At 37.7% G+C, this 20,905-nt stretch overlaps 1 protein-coding gene across 2 annotated transcripts in view; it reads left to right on the top strand.

The window, feature by feature from the left end:
- Positions 1-20,171, top strand: part of trim36 (tripartite motif containing 36) — a 36,419-nt gene extending 16,248 nt beyond the window's left edge. The window contains exons 4-10 of one of the 2 annotated variants that reach the window (XM_088912410.1): positions 1,159-1,305; positions 2,181-2,276; positions 5,178-5,431; positions 7,209-7,330; positions 9,602-9,895; positions 15,571-15,868; positions 16,051-20,171. In XM_088912410.1, coding sequence (XP_088768536.1) covers positions 1,159-1,305; positions 2,181-2,276; positions 5,178-5,431; positions 7,209-7,330; positions 9,602-9,895; positions 15,571-15,868; positions 16,051-16,411 — 1,572 coding nt within the window. In that variant the 3' untranslated portion in view covers positions 16,412-20,171. The remainder of the gene's footprint in view (positions 1-1,158; positions 1,306-2,180; positions 2,277-5,177; positions 5,432-7,208; positions 7,331-9,601; positions 9,896-15,570; positions 15,869-16,050) is intronic. The other variant, XM_088912411.1, reaches the window with a different exon arrangement.
- The last annotated feature ends 734 nt before the right edge of the window (positions 20,172-20,905 follow it).

Raw genomic sequence — 20,905 nt, 5'->3', positions numbered from 1 at the left:
CCTTTTCATCTTCTAGTGTTAGTGCCAAAATAAAAGGATCAATCTGCAAGCTTCATTCAATTTACTATGCCAGAATCTAGATTATTGATATAAATTAGAAAGGAAGAAGTAAATGTTTATTCCATTTTGAAAAGAGAAGAAAAGAAATGCAACATTTCAGCTGTGGAGCCTTCTTGAATCTTAATACTACGCCTGACCCTGTGTGGTGTCTCTAGTATATAGTACAAGTTTTGTACTTGGATTCTTGCTTATTCATAAGTTGTTCAGTGTTATTGTCCGTTCACGATTGTGTAGTTTAAGGTTGCAGTATACTTGGTGAATCCTACTCTGGAAAATGAGATTGAATCCAAAAGTCACCATTGTTGTTGTACTTTAAAAGATAGTTACACAATGTTTGCAAGCATGGACATTCACTGGAAACGTAAATAATCCGTGTCTCCAGTTTTATCTTTTTTTTAAATGGTGTTTGCATGTTTTGCAATTTGTTGCATAAATGTCATTCTGTGAGGAACGTGAAAGTAGAGAGACTTGAATTGTTTTGAAAACGTCTTGTTTGGCAATTGGGGGACTTTAGCAGCAGGCCAATATGCATCTGCTGCATAATCAAGAGCAATTAAAAAGCAATGCTCATTGTCTGCATGCTGGCAAATGGAGCCTAGTTTTTTTTCCTCTTTAGGCTGCAAAGCGCTTAATTTGAGTATAATGAAGAGAATCATATCGGGTACACAAATTGCTGAATATTTTTTTATTTACTATTAAAACTATGGACTGCTTAGCCACCTCCTGTATTTCACAAGCCTTTATTCAAAAATACTTTACATCCAAAGATTGGGCAATCATATGAAAGCAGACCATTATTCTCATAATTTTGCTCACTTGTATTTATTTTAGTGCATGAAGCTGAAATAATTGAAATACCCAAAAACAGAGGGGAGAAAAACTGCACAATGATCATTGTGTCTCAAAGTGTCTACAAAGATCCCTTTTTTTCAAGTTTGATATTTTCTAGGAATTTAGGGCATTTGGCTTTGGGCTGATCTAGAATGTTTTACAAGTGGGTACGTTTGCATGCATCTAATCTTGTATTTTAACCTGATTAAAATTTCTCAGGAATGTCTGCTTTTGTTTTCTTATTTTGCACTAAATTTATTTTTTAAGGTGTTGATGTGTCCGGAACATGAAATGGAGAAAGTCAACATGTACTGCGAAGTTTGCCGAAGACCTGTTTGTCATCTTTGTAAACTCGGCGGCTCTCATGCCAACCATAAAGTCACATCCATGACCAATGCCTATAAGATTCTTAAGGTATGCTCTCTAAAATGAAAACATGACAGTTAATAAATGCATCGATGTTAATCGATTTTGCACTTTCCGAAGCACATGTGTCATCTGCAATTGCAGCCCATGTGCAAATCACAGACCCTGCAGGCTGTTAAGAATTCCCAAATCTCATTCCCGTTTTAGCACTTTGGAAGTCATATTTTGTGCGTCTTGCCACGTTTTGAGTCGTACTCCAAACCATACAAGCAACTTCCATTAGGTCTTTCTGGGCGACTGCACAATGAAGAAAAACATACCTAGACAGTCCTGCCCCCAGTTAATGGGTTTGTGCATGTAGTTTCCTGTGGTATTTGTGTTTTTTTTTCTGTCTTACTGTATAACATAGAACTTTGTAAATAAAAAAACTGTGTTCCCATGGGTGGGGGGGGGAAGGAAAATGAATTATGATTACCATCAGATACCTCTTAGACAGCTTTCAGATAAACACTGGTTTCAGTGAAAAACCTACAGTTCAGACCAAGAGCTTAAGAATAAGTTTAAGTGGGTGGTTGGGTTTCAGAGATCTCTGCCCTTGTTTTGCAATTTAATATGACCCTTACTATTGACAGCTCATTCCTAAGAATACAATAGCAGCTACAAACAAGAGAAGGCCATCTGACCCAGGTAGCTCATTTGTTTAGTAATTAGTCGATTATTTAATTGAATGATGTATATGCTGTGTATTGTGACCCAGTTTATTTCTTAAACTACCTCGTTTTCTTTTGAGATTCTCATGTTTCCTGTGTTATCACTGGTGTGCAGAACAATATAGATCTGTCCCCATGTTGTGAAGCTTCAACAAAATGATCAGGTTTCCTCCAATGTGAGTTCCATATCCTGATGTTCTTCTTTGCCAACAGGAGAAACTATCCAAGAGTATCCATTACCTAATCAGCAAAGAGGACCAAGTGAAGACCCAGATCTCTGAGCTGTCGGTTTTGATTAATCAGACAGAGGTATGAATCTCATTGAATACTGATACAGAATACCATATTGGCAGTCTTTTCTAGGCTTTTTCTTCTAAGAGCCCAAAAGTAATTTGGTTCTTATTTCTTTGGCTGTTTAATGATATACGGGTGTATATACTGTACATTTCCAACGAAATATTCAAGGAATAAGATGCGTAAAACAAAGTTGTGATGCCAATATATTCCCTCAACGAAGGGCAACTGCTCTAGGTAATATTAAGCTTTCTAAGTGAAATTTAAATGGCTTCTACATAATAGAGTTCACATTCATAAACATTTATGTGCAAATAACTTAACTGTTTCCTTAGTATTTTTTGTGAAGTTATGATTTCAAAAGTACATTTGATTTGCAGACTTATTGTCTTTGCAGGCTACGTGTGATCAAATGTCTAGCTTTCCTTGCAGAATCAAGGAGCTGATCTCATTTGTGATGTACTGTACAGCAACTTGCTGTATAGTCACAGATGTCAGCTTTTCAGTATTATATGGGGCTCTCAACTTAGCAATTATTTACATTAATAAAACATTTCCTACCATCAATGAAGGCTTCACAATGTTATTAAGGAGAACATGTTTCTTCAGCATTCAGTGAAACAGATTTTCATGAATATGGAGAACAAAAATGCATTTAGTGCTTATTTTAGTGTTTTGCTAGAAGCTTTATAACAGTTGTATTGTACACCCATTTAAAATATTGGTATCATCTACAAATCTACATCTACAACCACAGAGCTAGTGCCTACAGTGTGTGCATCTGGCTTCTACGTTACTTTGCATAGGAGTAAATATAATATATTTTATAGTGCATAGTCTTATTGGATGAGCATTATGCATTGGTTGTACTTGTTCATGTTCTACTTTTACAAGAATCAATGTTAATTTAATAGTGGGGAAGAATTAGGAACCTCAGTCTTGCATATCCTAGCTATGAATCTATCCTTGAAAATCCACTGAAAGACTGCACTAGCTTAAGAATGTTAAAAATAAAACTTGGATTTTGATGGCTTTCAGTTTCTTAGACTTTTCATCAGTGTGTGCATAATCCAGTACAAAGAAAATCCTAAGCAGAAAGTATGTCTCTACCCAGCGCTAAAAATAGAAGAGGAAGTGCCATAACACAAATGCATGTAAATCAAGATAAGTCAGAGGGCTTCTCATGCTGGAAGAATAAGCAATAGGTTAGCTATTATTTGAATAATTTCTGTATGAAAAATATTGGTTTGTGTAGTTTATAATGGGGACAGTAAGAATTTGCCTACTGAAGGTAACGGGTCTGGGGGATTTGCATTGTGCCTGGAAGCCAAACGCGACTCTTTCAATGGTTACCTTGTATGGAACTTTTCTCATCGATCATTTTGAATTAGTGATGATTTAAATGAAGTTTTAGAGTCATTCTTTTTTGTTGTTACCCCCCCAAAAAAAAGCTATTTATCAGCATGGTGGTCAATTTTGTACAACATACTTAATCTTATCAACAAGATTTAAGGGTTATATTGATTTTATAACTGGGGGGTGAATAAAAAGCCAAAATAGAGCTGTGTTTAAAGAACATAATCTTCAGTGATGTCACTAACATATCTGATACGGTAGAAAAAGACTGAACTTTTGCTGAACACAAGACTGTTTGTTGTCTGTAGTATCTATTTCAAGCTACTCTTTTTGAAAAGCAATTTTCCACAAATACAATGCCAGGATCTCTCATCCTAGCGTTAATCCCGCATCAGCAGGGTCCGCTTGTCGGCACGCCCGTCTCCATTTGGTGGTTTGAACCAAATCTTTGAGCTGACGTTGCCATTAAATGCGACCGAGGATACTCCAACCGGCGCATCCAAAAGTGCGTAGAAATATCAAGATGGGCCTGAAGAGGAAATCCCATCACAATGCCATCTAAAATATTTTTACTAAAGTTAAACAAGCCAGACAGTTCCGTTTCTGCTGAAATCTTTGAGAAATAATGATTGTGGTCATCATCCAACAAGAGTAGAGCGCCTAAGTAACTAAAATCCCTGTTAACAATAACGGGGGTCGGTGAATTGTTATAGAAGGCATTAATTTACAGTTCAGTTTTGCTCAAGGGTATGAAAAGCATGGCATAATCATTTGTTTTAGTCAATGTGTGGTAAACTACACATAACAACTGCTGTAAATGTAACTTAAGGGGAAATTATATTTTGATATGTTGATGTTTTTCATTGTGATGTGCACTTCCAGAACTGGGACAGTGGCATAGGATAACAGCTGAAGGAATCTTCATGTTACATATTGGTTCACCTCGTGCCTCCCAGTGCAATCATTTATGCATGTCTTTACAGCAGGTCATCAATTATGTATACATTATCAGTGCAGATCAGGAGAGAGGTGCAGTACACAAATAAGTTGTACAATTTTACAGTAGCATTTACAAGATTGAAAAGGTGCTACAAAACCTGATTGTTCAAGGTTTTTAGTGGAGAAAGTTTTAAGATGTCAAAGAACCTGTACAAAAAAAAAGGTACATTTATAAAAGTCAACAATTAGTGAGAATGTAAAGATGCATCAGGAGCTGTTATGCTAAATGTGTACCAGGAATTTCAGGCCAGCTAGTAAAAGTTTTATTTAGGCCAGATCTTAATGTTTTATTTAGGTTACCTTAATTTAGGAATCGGAGACTGTTCTAACTAGAGCTGCATTTCTCAGACCAAGGTTAGGTATCGGTGATAAAAGATTTGGTGACCTCCTTTTAAAGTCTTTGTTACTGTGCGGGATTAGTTTGCTTTTAGGTTTTTGTTCCCCCTGTATCTCATGTTTCTGTTGTCTTCTATTTGCCGAGATCTGCTAAGCTTCACAAATGTCAGAGCAATAAGTATGTCTCGCATTTAATTCCTCGCAATGGCTGGGATTCGGTTTTAGGAAAATGGACAGCAAGCAGAAAGGCAAGTCAATGAGCATTTTGAGCGCCTCTTTGACATCATTCAAGAGAGGAAGACGGACATGCTGAAGTCCATTGAGGTCTCGAAGAGCAGGCGTCTGGATAAGCTGCGCAGTCAGATGGAGGAGTACCAGGGGATGCTGGAGAACAGTGGGCTGGTAGGCTACGCCCAGGAAGTGCTGAAGGAAACAGACCAGTCCTGCTTTGTCCAGACTGCAAAGCAACTGCACACCAGGTTAGGAAAGAGATGGTTAAACTGGTTTCATCCCTTAACTGCTTGAAGTTCATTCAATAAATTTCCAAGGTTACATTTAATATGCATTTTCCCATGTTTTTAAATTAGGTTTATGTACTTAAGGGAAGATGTCTGATGTCAATTTATTTTGAAGTGTAGTCACCATAGTTGGAATGTCGAGTGAATTTATTAAAGACCCTTACACAGTATATTCACACCATATACTTTGTCATGAGTGCCGTGTAGGCACATCAGATGGGATTGGACACCCCTGTGACACCAGAAGAAGGCTCCACAGCCGAAACGTTGCATTTCCTTTCTATGGTGCTCGTCAACGACTGGTTTCTGTGATCTGCTTTTTCAAGTTGTCATCTCTGCTAATAAGGAGATGCTATAGTAAAACACAGTGTCCCTGCACTATGCTAATGGACTTTAGAAGGAAAATAACATTTTAATCTAAAAATGATCAGGTTGATGGGTTTTATTTTTTAAGTGCTTTAAAAAAAAAAGCAAAAGTATTGTAAAATAGGGCAAGTGTAATGCACGTTAGTAGAAGAGGAGCACAGCTAATTGACCCAATAAAACCGAATTAAGCAAAATGGTACTTTTAAAAGCTATAATGAAATTAAGTGATTTTAGAAACAGTCACAGAGCCTCTAATGGATCCGGGCAGTGAGTTCTGCGGATGGGCAGCTGTACAAGAGAAGGCTGTGTCACCCATTATGTGGAGCCTGATCTTTGGTGTAGTAAGAGGACCTGAATTAGCAGGTCTTGGATTAAGTGTCGGACTATAGTTATGCAGTAATCCCATCAAATAAGATGAAGCACAACCGTTCAGTTCCTTACACGTGAGCAGGAGATGGGGTCCCATCTAAATTGCCTAGTGTCCCAGAACATTTTTCTAATACACTACTACTGATACAAACACAATAGTTTTTGTCTTAACATGAGTCACATATTCTAGTCATGGTGATGCCCAGTTTTTAATCAGTGCTTTGATGTAGGCAATCTAGAATTTTGTGTTGGAGATGGGCAGGGTCCTAATGAATGGCTTAAAAATGGAAAATAATTGAAATAACATACAGGCAGATAATGGTTTGTTAGTTTCTTGATTTCCAATTATTTTTCATGTTATATTTAAAAGTTAACAGTGAACCAGAGCTAGACAGTGGATATATACACTCCTCTAATTTGTGAAATTATGTAGTGTAAGCACGTTGTGCATATTGCTGCTTACAGTGTTCGTAAAGATATACATCCTTGAATATTTGTGCTACACCTATTAATCGTTTTTTTCATGTATTACACGTGGCAACTGTCTGACCATGTGCTTTTGAGTAATGGAAGCTGCTCCAAGACTTGACTGAACTCTCAGTACAGTTATAGCCCTGATGCTCTTTGCTTTAATCCTATAATTGATCTCCCAGTGGCAAACTGATGCCTTATCCTTGCTTGCTACTATTATCACCATGCAAGAAATTGAATGCTTATTTTCAGTTTACTAATTTTCATTGCCTTGTGCATCAAAATACAGTTCTGATGGGATTATGAAGTGTAAATTTGAGGATTATTTATTCTTGCATTCCATTCCTCTGTCTTCTAGTTCATTTAATGGATTCAAGACCTTAATATTGTAATTTTTCATGCATAGTTTTTAGATTGAGATATATTAGGATGTGCAATTTTTATTAAAGCTCTGGTTTTGGAACCATGTCATCACGTCTGAAACCTCTTTAAGTCTGTCAAAAAAACCAAATGCTGCCGTCTTGTCTTTTAGAATCCAGAAGGCTACTGAGTCCCTGAAGACCTTCCATCCAGCTGCAGACCCTACCTTTGAGGACTTTGCGCTGGATGTTTCCAAGGAAGAGAATATGCTGAAGGATATGTGCTTTAGAGGAAGTAAGACTTTCTTGGATACCTTTCAGCTCGGAGTTCTGACATGTCTTTAAATCTGCTTAACCAGACTTTACTGCTGTGAGTGTTTTCCTTAGTCATCAAATTCTTTTCAGCCTGCTTCTGTCTGCACTGCTGGAGGCACTTTAATTAAATAAGGCTAAAAGATCTTTAGTCTTCTTAATATGGGAATTTCACATGTATTATACATATCAGAAGCTATTGCATATCTTTTTAATTATTTGGATTATGTTATGTGCCACCTTTTGGCAGTCTTGTTCAGATAAAGGTCAGACATATCAAACTTACTTCATATTTCAACTATTTGTGGTTAATGAATGTTTATAATCTAGGGCAAGAGTCAAGGGTAAGTGGTATTAAAATGGTTTTGCTGGAAAAAGGGAAGATGATTTTTAAAAATAAAATCCAATTAATTTATTGTGCGTAAAAAGGAGTAATGCAGTGCGAGGTTTAATCGGCTTAATCAAAATTAGCTTTTAGCTGTCTCATCCTGCAAAAGAACCACGACTGGCGCGATTGTGCTTCTTTACTGAGATTTCTCGTGATGAGCTAAGACAACATGGGCGCAAAGCCTTATCTGTGCTCTCTAGTCCATTTTCGATGGCTACCCCAGAGCACAGGGGTTGAGGCTGATCAACAGGGTTACACGAGAACACTCTCTGGAGCTCTGAGAAGTGGCGTCCTATTCTCAAGCAAGGTTTTCCGACAAGGACAAACCAACACAAATGATAAATTTATGCCCTGTGGATTGAAATGTGGGTTATATATGCTCCTGTCTTTGTAAAATATTTAGTATTTAAAGGCGAAATATTTTCAGAGGAATTTTAGATATGTTCTTGAAATTCAGGAATAGAGCATTAAAAACAAATTTATTATCTGCCAGTTTGATTTTTGGCGGAAAAACATTTAAAACTTTAGAATTTGAGTGAGGTCCAGCCTATAATATCATGAGCTTAATATAGTGTTCTGTAACAAATCTCAGTTTAAATTAAATATCATAAATGTCATGATATTTATGCTATTATTTTTTTAAAAAGATTAAGTGTTTATTTTTGGATACACACTAAACTGGCTACACTAGAATTCCAGGCAAGTATCCATTGGTTTCTATTGTATTTAACTAGCGGTGAATGATGCCTTCTGTGCTGGAAAATAACCCCAAGACAGCTGTGGCATCATTGCCAAGTCTGCAAACTAATTAATTATGAATGAAAAGAGAAACAAATCAAATGGTATAATTTTCTTCTGTATCCTGTCTGGTCTTTTAATTTGCAAAATCAAGGATTCCAGACTGCTGGAGAGCGCTGACAGACATGGCCAACCATTAATTTCTACCTGAAAGCAGTTTATTCCTCTTCCCTCAATCAAAGCATTGCAACAAAAGGAAGAAATAAAGAGCAATGTTTTTGCAACTACATGCAGTCTTTGAAAGGAGCAAGACACACTAGAACTTCAGTTAATGTTTTTTGAAATCTCCAGAATAATCGACACATAAACACCAGTAAAGGAGGAGTACAATTATTCAGTATGATTTTAGGTTGTTTATATAACGGCCTGTACATTAACTAAAATGAATATTCTTGTCCATTTCTGTGGCATCACCACCTAGAACTATTCAACGAAGTTGTGATTTAAACACATTTATAACATGCCATTCTGTATTGTATGTTCACGATTCATTTCCAAAGTTTTAGACGCGAGTTACTTGTTTTTTAAAAAAGTGTACCTAAAATGAAGGGGGCTTTACGTATCTGAGGCTCTTGGAAATACAGTTTTGAGAATAATGCCAGAAATTGTAATTTGTTTTATATCAATTACAGTTAGTGGACAAACAAATGGAAACTCCTGGATAAATGATGCACCGAGTATATTGCACACCAGTGTAGCGGTATGATGTAGATAATAACATCCAACCTTGCTCAGGGTCATGTGCAAAAATGACCTCTTGCTCAACTTGCTGACGTGTCATGAGCAACCATGTCTAAGGTGATTTCAGCATGGAGCTCTGGGAAGAGCGCCTCATTCACAAAGGACAAAGGATTCATGATTTTCAGCAGCATGACTTTTGGAAAAATATATTCACATGTGCATGTGTTTAATTTATGATGATATCTTTTTAATACTTTTAAAGAAAAAAATTCAGATTTAACTGGGTGATTGGACATAAATATATAAAGTTAAAGAGGTGTGTTTTTTAATATGTGTGTTCTTAGTCTGCAGTCCAGAGCTTTTCTTACAGTTTTTCTTCTCTCTCAGTTCCTGATGTGCCAGTCATTGACCAGTCTCTGAGTCGCGTCTACAATGAAGGACTGATCTGCTGGCTGCTGCCAGAAGACTCTTCCCCTACTGACCACTACGTCCTGGAGTACAAGAAGCTGGATAATGAAGAGGAGACCTTCTGGCAGAGCAGTGACAAGGTGTACGGGAACAGCAAAGTTGTTTGTGACCTCGACTCCAGCAGCATGTATTCCTTCAGGGTTCGAAGCTGCCGCAACTCTGTTTATAGTCCCTACAGCCGAGAAGTGGCCTTTCATACACCACCAGCGCCAGGTGGGTAATCCTTCACTTACCAAGTTAAATTTGTGTATACTGCTTTATTATCCTGGATTAAATGCAGAATCTAAAAGTTCTAAAAAGTTATAAATACAGTAATATGGATTGAAATTTCTTTTGGTCTCATATATAGCCTTTTTTAATGGAAGCAATTCTAGCCACAATCACTAAAGAAGCTACATGACCATTAACAGATGAATATCAATCTTTTATGCTTTGCCTTGTGTATTACTGGATCTAGCAGAGTGCTTAGATATTGACTGAGGCTTCCAGATTGACCTGAAAGTACTTCAGCAGAGGTATTTAAGCTAATGAGGTTTGTGAAGTATCGCTTTCAGACAATTGAAACCACTCTGCTCTGCTTCCTTTCCTGAAGACCCTATATATTGTCAAATTGATCAGAAAATGATCATAAAGGGTTGCTGCTGGGTTTTTCTTGCATGACTTTGTGAATTGAGAGTTTATTTTTCGCTGGGAAAGTGGAAGAATTTCTGACTGTTGTGTTCAGATACCGGCCTAATACATCTTGATTTTTTTTTTAAACCACTCCTTTTTCTTGACTAGATTTGATTTTTTTTTTAAACTCAAGCATGTATATGTACCATTTAACTATTATCTTACAGAGTTGATTACAGTATTATAAATATGCTTTTAACTCCTTGGGGTGGATGAGAATGGGCTCGACTTGAAACGTTGTCAGGTTTATGAACAGTGGCATATTACCTAATATCTGCACAATCTTGGCAGTGTACAGAAATCAACTAATTTGAGGAAAAATTATTTACTTTTCATACGAAACTGGATTTTTGTTAACCTCCATTAAGTATCTTTTTCTCTATATCAAATGGAGAATTTTGAGGAAGTTTTGGTTGGAATTATTCTTAGTTGCAATTCACACTTCACCCAGTAGAGGACAGTGAAGAGCAGCAGTTTGGAAGGCTCCCTTTGCTTCTGATGGAGAGAGACGTTGTGCTATATTTCTCAGTCTAGACATTCCCTTTCCTTGACACTTTGGGGCCCAGAAAGGCCTTGAAAGCCTGTAGCCTTGGAGAGGAGTGCTCACTGAATCTGGGGGAGGTCAGAGGGTGAACAGAGTGGCTGCCAGCGGAAGGCTCCAGAAGGCTGTCAAAGCGTAGATTCTGTCAAGCAGGACACTTTCTGTTCGGACACAAAAGGGTTTTTCTGAAACACCTTTTAAAACACTTCCGACAAATGAGAGGGCTGCATTATTTATTGATATATTTTTTTTATCTGTGTGCCTGGCAGGTTTTCTCTAAGCTTAGGTTGGAAAGTGTCCCAGATTTCATTAATTTAAAAGCACATCCAAATTCCTTAATTCCTCAGGACTTGTAAGAGCAAATGAGCAGTGGGTTATTAATGAGCTGGAATTCCATGCTGGTAAAAAGCTGATGGTGATGACTTGGGAACACTGCCACATCTTTGAGCCAGTTAGCATTGAAATGCACAGTGTCTGAAACCACCATAGCACATCTCAACTGTTGTTTGCAGATTGTAGTATTAAAGTGAATTGTGAAGTTTAAATATTGCTATTTCTAATGTTAAACTTGCATACTGGGTATTCTCTCACTGAAGCAGCTTAGTTTGTCTCCTAACCAGTGCCGGATAAATGAAGCTGGTTTGTCTGTTTTCCTAATTTATCATCAGCCTTAATTATTGATGTACATGCATGTTTTTGTGAAAACAATTCTCCCTGCTGCTCACATTGTCAAGCCTGAATTTGATCATAGCACCTAGCAAGGATGTTTCTCTTCACTTCAGTTCAGAAACAGAAATCTGATAAACAACTATCAGATTAGTTCCATGTGGAATAAACCCTTTTTTTTCTGGCAGCACTTAAGAGAAACATAAAGGAGATTAAAAGGTGAATTACAGTTATCACACTTTAAAGGGAATCCGATTTGTGCTAAAAGCAGAATTGTTATTTTAAGAATCGTAATAAGCTAGTATTGTTTTTCTATCGAAGGCTGTGGTGCATTATTTTAAACTGAAGTAGCTGCTGAGTGACAGACTAAATATTTAATGTGGAAAATTTGGTTTGCATGTGAGGGGTTTGTTTACCAGTAATTTAATCCAGATAATTGTGGGTATGTTGGCCAAACATGAATGAAGTTGGAAATGCATGTTTTTACAGGGCATAGTGATGATTACTAAAGTTTTTAAAAAATGTTATACTTTTAAGCCTCCCCATGTGTCAGGAACTGCCATTTGTGAACAAAATTAAGTAACACAGATTGTCTGAAATAGTTTGACAAGAGATGAAGTGGGTGTAAATGTGCGATAGACTTGAGACTCTTGAGCCCTTTAAAAGTTGTCAAAAGTAGGATTATGTGTGATTTTTCTATCTTCACACCTTTATCCTTTTAGTGCTTTATTTCATAAATTATTTTTTTACATGCAAGCTTCTAAAGTCAGATCATTTTGGGATAGAAGGTGTCATTTCTTTGATCTACAGTGTATATAGGCCTTATTTTGAATAACTGCAAATCATTTTCTTTTGCTCACAGTCATTTAAGTAATTCATTGTTGATTTTCAAAATTTGTTTCGATGTTTGCTTGAATGTTCAAACTGCAAGTAATGTGAAGTATTGAACAAATGTTCTTCAGTCAGATGGAACCAAAACAGTCTAGCTCAGTGGTTCTCAAACTTTTTGGACCAAGTACCACCCCTAATCCAACCAAAGCATCCAAGTACCACCTACAAGTCATCTTCTCATAGGAACCCCAGACATTCTCAATGACCAACATTGCACACACACACACTCACACATACATATAATAAATATTATAATAATAAACTGTATTTGATATAGCACCTTTAAAGGTGGCTTCTCAAAGTGTTTTACAGAAAAAAAACATTAACAACAACAACTAATAAAAAAGCACCATTTCAGTGAGAGGGGTGAGCCTGTTTAGTTGAGCAAAGCAGATGTGAATTCATTCTTTGAGCCTTGATACAATTCACAACAGAGTCTAACAGATATTAAATCGTCAGGCATTTTCTTGACGGCAAAGGTCTCGCGGTGGACGTTGTAATGCGTACATTAATTTTTGGAGCAACCTATTTAATTCGTGCAACTACACCGTTATGTCGGCTTGTCATTGCTCTAGCACCGTCTGTACAAACTCCGACATTTTTTCCAGTTGATGCAATTCTCTTCGAGAAATTCATCCAGAAGCTGAAATATGTGCTCTCCTGTAGTTCCTGTTGGTAGCGGTTTACAGAACAGAAAGTCTTCATGGGACATGCCCTCAAACTCGTATCTAACGTAAACGAGCAAATTGGCCAAATCGACTACAGACTCATCTAATTGCAGTGAAAAACATCTGCTCATCTTAACGCGCTCTATCAGTGTACTTTTGATATAATCCTTCATTTCAATAATTCTATGAGTGACTGTGTCTTTCAGGGGGAGGGGGGCAGCAGGTCGAGCTGTTTAGCAGCTTTTTCTCTACACATAATACGTGTCAGCTCTTTTGCCAACGGTAAATAAGGTTCTTCAAAAATAGTGTAGCTTACCTGCTTTAGCAATACGCAAGCTTGCATTTTTCCGTGTTTCCATTTTATTTCCGTATTTATTTAAAGTTTTTATTTCATGCGCATGGGAGCGAAACACAGAGACGCTCGGTGTATTTTTCTCAAATTAACTTAGAACAGTTCTTAAATATTTTTCTGTTATCTATCACGCTTTCCTGTGCTCACAAGATTACCTGCGTTCGTAGCACGTATTTCTATGCATTCCTGTGTTTACAACGTTGGCATTGTTCCAAAATCACGCACATTCGCCTTTCTCCCTATTTGCTGGAGATACAGTAGCTTTTTTTAAATACAATTGGTCACTTGCATCCATAGCACGCATTCCTATAGAGTGGTATAGAATTAGAGTATCTCTTGTGTCCACTGAAGTATTAGTGCGCACTGTATCGTAGTACGTAGGCTGCGTATTCGACACATATTAAAATACAAAATATGAAAACCCGTCCCGATTTTTCAGCGCACACGACACAGTTCCAGGGTCATTTGGCGTACCACCTGGCGGCACTCCATGTACCACTGCCGGTACGCGTACCACAGTTTGAGAACCACTGGTCTAGCTGAACTAATTGTGCTGAGGTAAAGGAAAGTGTAACTAAGTGGGCCTTTGGCTACTGAAGTTACCATGACGATGAATTTGACAAACATGCAAAGTTGCTTCAGCATTGTCATTGGGAGCCTAGGGTCGATTGAAATGAAATGATTGTGTTGTTCTATGCAGTGTATGCATTTCCAGTTATTAAGCAGAGTACAATAAGTATGTACGTTGACGCATACCTTTTATTCAGCCTGTTGACAGATCTGCAGATCAGCTGGTTATGTTTGATATTCTAGTGTCAAAGCAGGTTTTCATGGAATTCTACCTACTGAAGTGGAGGAGATAATGTCGAGTGTCAAAACGTACTTGGTACCAGATGCTCTCGATCTTAATGCTTACTAATAAACTTCCAGCAGAAGGAGAAGCCAGGATTCCCACCTGGTGCTCTAGACCTCAAACAATGCGATGGTTTCATTTATTTTCATCAGAACTCCCCCACTGTGTTAATGTGGAGCTCAGGACACATAAGTGTCATGTTCAGAAAAGTATGTATTCATTGTACCTATATTATTGTTTAAAATTTCAGTTTATAGTAACATGGATTTGTTGGTCAGAATTTTAATTAATAGCTAAGTTTGCCCTTGCATATAAAACGTCAAAAGGCTCTTTGGGTGATACCATGTAATAGTTCCTGACTAGGAGAGTTTGTAGCAGGAGTACAGCCTTTTGATATTTACCAATTCACTTGGAGGAAAAAACTAAATGGCATTAACAATTGGTGTTTGACAAAAATGATTTGAACAATGCCAAAAATACACAGAACATTGTGTGACATTTTCCAATGTTTTAATATATCACTAATGACTGACTTTAAGTTTGTCACTGTCCTTTTTTTAAGTAGTGTGCATTGCACAGATGGCATTAAGGAGTCAGGCATTGTGTCATTAAGGAGTTTAGCTGAACTAGCTTGGAGCTGTTTGTTGCTTTCAATATGTTAAATTGTTAAAGTAGACTGCTTTTACAACATATATTCTTGCATACAGGTATTTTTATTGTGTAGTTCCATTCTATTCTATTTTCCCAAGCTGCTGTTTATGTGTATGGTTTTTCTAAACAAATTTTCTCTAAAAGGAATGGATTATTCCATAATCCAGTTTCATTTAATTGAAATTTCCATTATTCATGTTTCATTTGGTTACCCCCTTTATAATTTTTTCTTTATTATTGTTGTCTCCATTTTTTTCTCCTGTTATTTTTTAGAATAATCTGAGCCTCAGCTTTGGGTAATCTATAAATAAGATGTTGCCTATGTGGAGGGAGGTTTCTGGGTTGCTTTGCTACTGATTGATAAATCACTTCTTTGCACAAACTCGCTTCGACAATGGAAGTCAGTGCAATGTAATGCCAAGACTATTACTGCTTGTTACAGGAGCAGCATTGATTTCTACAAGACAACCAGATAAGAAAACTGAGAACCCATGGTGGTAGGAATTACACTACCAAAACCCTACTTTTCTGGGACATCTTCAGTGGTGGTGTGTCAGACACCTGAAGGTTCTCCTGTCTTCTGCTTGTCTGCAGTGTTCAGTTTCCTGTTCGATGACAAGTGTGGATTCAGCCCGGAGCGCCTGCTTTTGAACAAGAAACGAGACTCAGTGGAAAGCGTCGCGGGGCTGGCTCTCCTGCTGGGCTCGGAGCGAATCCAGATGGGCAGTTACGTTTGCCTGGACTATATCGTTGGGGACACGGGCATCTCTCGGGGAAGGCACTACTGGGCCTTCCGGGTGGAGCCCCGCTCCTACCTGGTGAAGGTGGGCGTGGCCTCGGACACGAAGCTGAAGGAGTGGTTCCACAACCCTCGGGACACAAGCAGCCCCAGGTGAGCGTCTCGCCAGCTGTACCCTCCATGTCAGTACCGTCCCCACTGCTGGGGATTACATTAATTCTCTGACTTCATGTAAAACCACTTTCCCCCCCTATTGGAATGGTTAAGTCTGTTACAGATTCTTTGTGTGAGGAATGACTGCTGTTTTAAAGTGATTGTCACTTTTTTTTTTACAGGTATGACCACGACAGTGGCCATGACAGTGGGAGTGAAGACACCTGCTATGACCTCTCTCAGCCTTTCACACTGGTCACCATTGGAATGGGAAAACTCATCATCCCCAAGGGGTCCATAGCAGCCTCTGGAGACTACAACAGCCGTGTCTTGCCTATGCCTCATCGTATTGGCATCTGTCTGGACTATGAGAAAGGAAAGGTTTACTTTTATGATGCGGACAACATGAGGTGCCTTTATGAGCGACAAGTGGATTGCACAGGAACCATGTTCCCAGCCTTCGGGCTAATGGGTAGTGGCGGAGTATGTTTGGAGGAGTTTATCACAGCTAAGCGTTTGGCATATACTGAGGACACTCAGTAGACAAGGACGTCACTGATCTGTCACTTCTCATTTCACCTGATTGTCACCTGGCTGTGAGACTTACACTGCTTTAGTGAATGAACGATCAACCTTTATGGGTGCATAATAGTGGTTAAAGACTTGAATCATGGTGTGGCAAAAGTCTTTTTTTTGTTTTAGTTTTTGTAGTTGGTTTCTGAGCTTTGAAGACCTGGTTTTTCACTTCTGTGATGAGACTTAAATATTTATAAGTGGCATAACACTACAGGTCACGTAATGCACATGACAAGTGAAAACTTGGTAACCTCACGTCTGATCACTGGTGTGCCTTTTTTAGGCCTTTAGGGCTCCGTAAGATCCGGCGAGATAATATGTGAAATTTATTGGCTGCTTATACAAGGCATGTATGTTAAGGTTTTTATTTTGCATCATCCTAAAATTCACTGGAACATAACAGCGTATCTTGTACTCAGCCATTTGAGTTGCTTGCTGTTTCCCTGACATGATTACAACACTTTACAGGATAAGGCTTATTTCTATTAATGCGTGTTCTAAAAGGAAACATTTTGATAAATAATGTCACTTCTGTAAATCCCAAAGGATAAATTATTGGCACAGATGAGAACCAGTTTACTTCACTACACCATCCATTTTTTAAAGGGTGAAATAGCAGTTCAACAACATGAAATTATCTCAAACATAATTTAGATATCAAGACCTAGCATCTGTTTGTTACAGTATGGAGTCTTCAGTCTCTCGCTGGTTTCATGGACCACTGTTCATCATAAATTTAGGAATAACTTCCCCGGTAGATTAGGGTCCGACATTAGTGCTGCTTCTTTTTTAATCTATAAAAGCAGATCATAGTTCCGTTAATTATCTCCTTTTTGAAGATGTGTTTAGGATTTCACTCAAGCCTTTTGTTTCTAGTTTTTGTTTTGATAAAAGTAGACCTTTTTTAGTCCATGCAATTTTTTAATACATTTCTTCAGTCTATAGGGAGTAATATTCTTATCTGTTGTAGAATTCTAACTGTTGTTGGTGTGTCACCTGATGGGCTTTGAATAAAAGTAATCAAAAGTGCCAGTTTTGAAATTAACAGAGCCCTTTCCACTTTGGGGAAAATAAGCCAAATACTATTGAAGATGTGAAATAAAGGCTGGAGAGTGGATCTGGGGCTCTGAGTAATTACAGCAGACTCCTTGACAATCGGCACTAGAGGCTTCAGAGTCTTTTAATTGAAATAGTTTGTTATTTTAGAGAAAATGTTAATTTTTTTTAAAATCATTGAAATTAAACATTTGCAAAAGTTATTTGAACATAGTTTTGATTTCAGAAGCAGAATGAAAAAAATAAAGGAGCAAATGTAAAGAATCGGTCTCCTGCCACAAGGTACTCCAAAACATCTTTTATTTTGTATTAAAATATTGAATTAATGTTTTTGGTTAATGAAAACCATACCTGATAGAGAAATTCAGTTTCATAAATAGTTAAGTGATTCAAAAAACAAAAACATTTAAAATTGGTGGACTGAATGCAGGTTGGAGCATGATTAATCCTTTGGGGGGATTTGATATTTCCTACTTGCCGTTATGAATTATATTCTTCTTGTTTTTTATGAATACGAGAAGTGGATGTGTAATATTTTTGCTGTCGTGGAAGGTTTAGATCAAAAAGTATAAAAAACAATCTAGTGGAAGACTGTTTGACCATTGTAGCTGTATATCCTCCCTTTCTCAAAAATAGGGAAACACTGCTGTGTGATGAACAAAGGACGTGCACTTGGGCACCCTGTTATTGGCTTCGGTATTGAGGTGTGGACTTAACTTCTACATAGTCTGCTGTGTATGATGTGTGCAACTACAGATAGAGACTAACAACTTGGTGCTCAAAACTACTTGACTTTTTAACAGTTTGGTGTGAAGATCCTAAAAGAGGATGGAGGTAGTAGTAAGAATGATGCCATCATAACAGCATACTATGTTGATTTAAAGCAGGCCTGCATATTTGAGGAAAGGGAAATTGATGCCCACTATATGCAGGAAAGTAGCATGGCAAGTGACTGTGTGCATTCGTATATGTGAACTGGTGGGACATTTGGAAAAGAACTGGGTTCAGGGACCAAACTGGGCCTTCTCCGAATCACTGCTTCTTAAACTCCTGCTCTTAGCCTGATCAAGTAAGCCATTTACTCTTTTCACTTATACTGTAATTTTAATGGAATTCTAGAGAATATTTATGTTTGTAGTCCTTTTTGTACTATTGTGCTTCCTGAGAGAATATTAGTGGTGCTTAGATCATGGCCTAATCTAGGGCCAGTCAATGCCTACCTCCTTTCTATATGATTTTAGACACTCCCAGAAATATCTTACTTTGTAATCAATGAGTGTTCACACTTTTCTATGTCAAAAGTTTGATTTCATAATTTCCCCTTTTTTTGTCAAATCTCTTTAGCGTCAGGATTAGGTTACAGAAGCCTAAAATATGTGAATACACTGCCTTTCAACACTTTCCCCCCAGGCTACCCTTACAGTGATTGTATTCTTCATAGGTACAAAAAGTTAAAAAGAAATGGTTGTTAAAGATGTCATCAAACCATTTAAGTGGTGGTTATTTGGCTTGTAAGCACATCACTCAATGTAGTACTTATTGTTATGAAAACACTATCAGCAGCGGTAAATGGGGGTTTTAATTTGAAGTAAATGCATGAATCCAATTTTAAAGCAAAATTAATACATTGTGTTCTAATAAAACATTTTGGCTTTACATTCACAGCCTGAAGAGGAAATCCCCTAGACCCCAAGGCCTTCACAGTCTAAAATGATCCCCTTCTGCTTAATCCCAGCTCTCTTGGACAGAAAAAGAACAATCAAAAGCTTAGATTTTGATTGTATGTTTAGTATTGCTGAACGCTGTGAATGTAAACAGCTGCCCTGTGCCTAAAAGACAGCACTCCACATGGGCTTTGTAAAGTGTGAACATTCTCGTGATATCTCCCTCATGCTTTTGTGTTTTGAGTGAGGAATTACTGTCCTAGGTTTCTTAAAATGAGTGGTGAATTTGAGATTCTTTTCTCCAGTCAAACTTTCAAAAATACATGTGTGGCGACTGAGGAAAATATATCTGAGTTGTTTGTGTTTTCTACTTAAATTCCCTACAGCCTTTTTCCTCTGATCAGAGCTTTTATACCAAAACAAGATCTTTCCTTCTATGCTAGATCAGGGTGTGAAATTGAAATTGATCGCAATGAAACAGTGAGTAGACAGCCTTATAAACTTAGAGTGCTTTTGCATGGCCTTCCTTCAGATCAGTTTTGTAATACTCCCCTTACCTTGTATTTAATCAACATATTGCAGTTTAGTGTCTAATGCTTTTTGTAGCCTTAATATTTAGATTCCTCAAAAAAGATGTTATAAGACAACCAATAGGTAATGCACACTAAAATGTTAAGAGAATTTTAACTTTCTACAATTTACTTTTTGCAAAGCTACAGCACTTTATAGCATGTACTTCACAAAGCGCTCTGCAGGCCTGTGTGAATTCTTGTGCAATATGGCTGCTAGACTGGTATAATTCTTAATCTCTTGTATTGACCTAAAACTTGGAAGTGGAGCAATAAAGATATGTGGAGATGGTTTTCTGGGGAAAAACATGTAAAGACTTTAATGGGAGGCTTTTTTTCTGTAAATCTGAATTGCGATGTATGTCTTTCTCATGGTCTTTTTTTTGCTGTAATTTATGGGTTTGGTTTTATAAAAAAAATAAAAGTATATACATACAATAGCTCCTGAGTGTTATTTGTTTACCAGAAGCACGGTGGCAACTGATTTCCAAAATAAGATACAAGGACGTGTCCCTGCCTAAGTTAGACATTGCATGACTTTAAAAGCTATAAAAATGGGTCTAGATAATTAAAAACTTTTTACAGTGTCAGCTAGGCAATGAGCATGAGCCACTCTGGGTCTCCACATAGAGTGAGTCAAGAGGCTGCTACAATGACTGCGATGGTGGTGGTTCAGTTTGTCATACGCACAAGTGCAATGAAATGTGTATTTGCATGTATGACCCGATACAAAGACATAAACCCAGAACAGCAGCAACAACAACAAAGTTACATCATTTCCAAATTAAATACAAGTCAGCACAAGCAGTGTGGGGCAAAAAAAAACATTAGGTTGAGTCAGCAGTAGGGGTTAGAGATCAGTATTCTGCCAGCTTATGGGAAGAAATTGTCTCTGAATCTGGAGGTTCGTGCCTTTATGCTCCTATAATGCTTACCAGAGGGAAGGGGAGAGAAAAGTGAGAAAACAGAATGATTGGTATCCTTAGGAAGGCTGTAAAGTTTACTGAGACAGCAAGTTGTAAAAAAAGTCCACAATAGAGGAGCGCTGTACTCTAATAATGGACTGGGCTGACGTGATCACCCCCTGTAATGCCTTTTGGTCAGATGAGCTGCTGCCAAACCAGCTGTTTGGGGGAGTTGAAGGATCTGTGACCTGTATTTGCTCAGAGGAA

The sequence above is a fragment of the Atractosteus spatula genome, chromosome 3, assembly GCF_055471065.1.
Source record: "Atractosteus spatula isolate fAtrSpa1 chromosome 3, fAtrSpa1.hap1, whole genome shotgun sequence".
In the NCBI taxonomy this organism is placed as follows: domain Eukaryota; kingdom Metazoa; phylum Chordata; class Actinopteri; order Semionotiformes; family Lepisosteidae; genus Atractosteus; species Atractosteus spatula.
The sequence above is the reverse complement of the archived record's forward strand: the minus strand, read 5'-3'. Positions and strand labels throughout refer to the sequence as shown.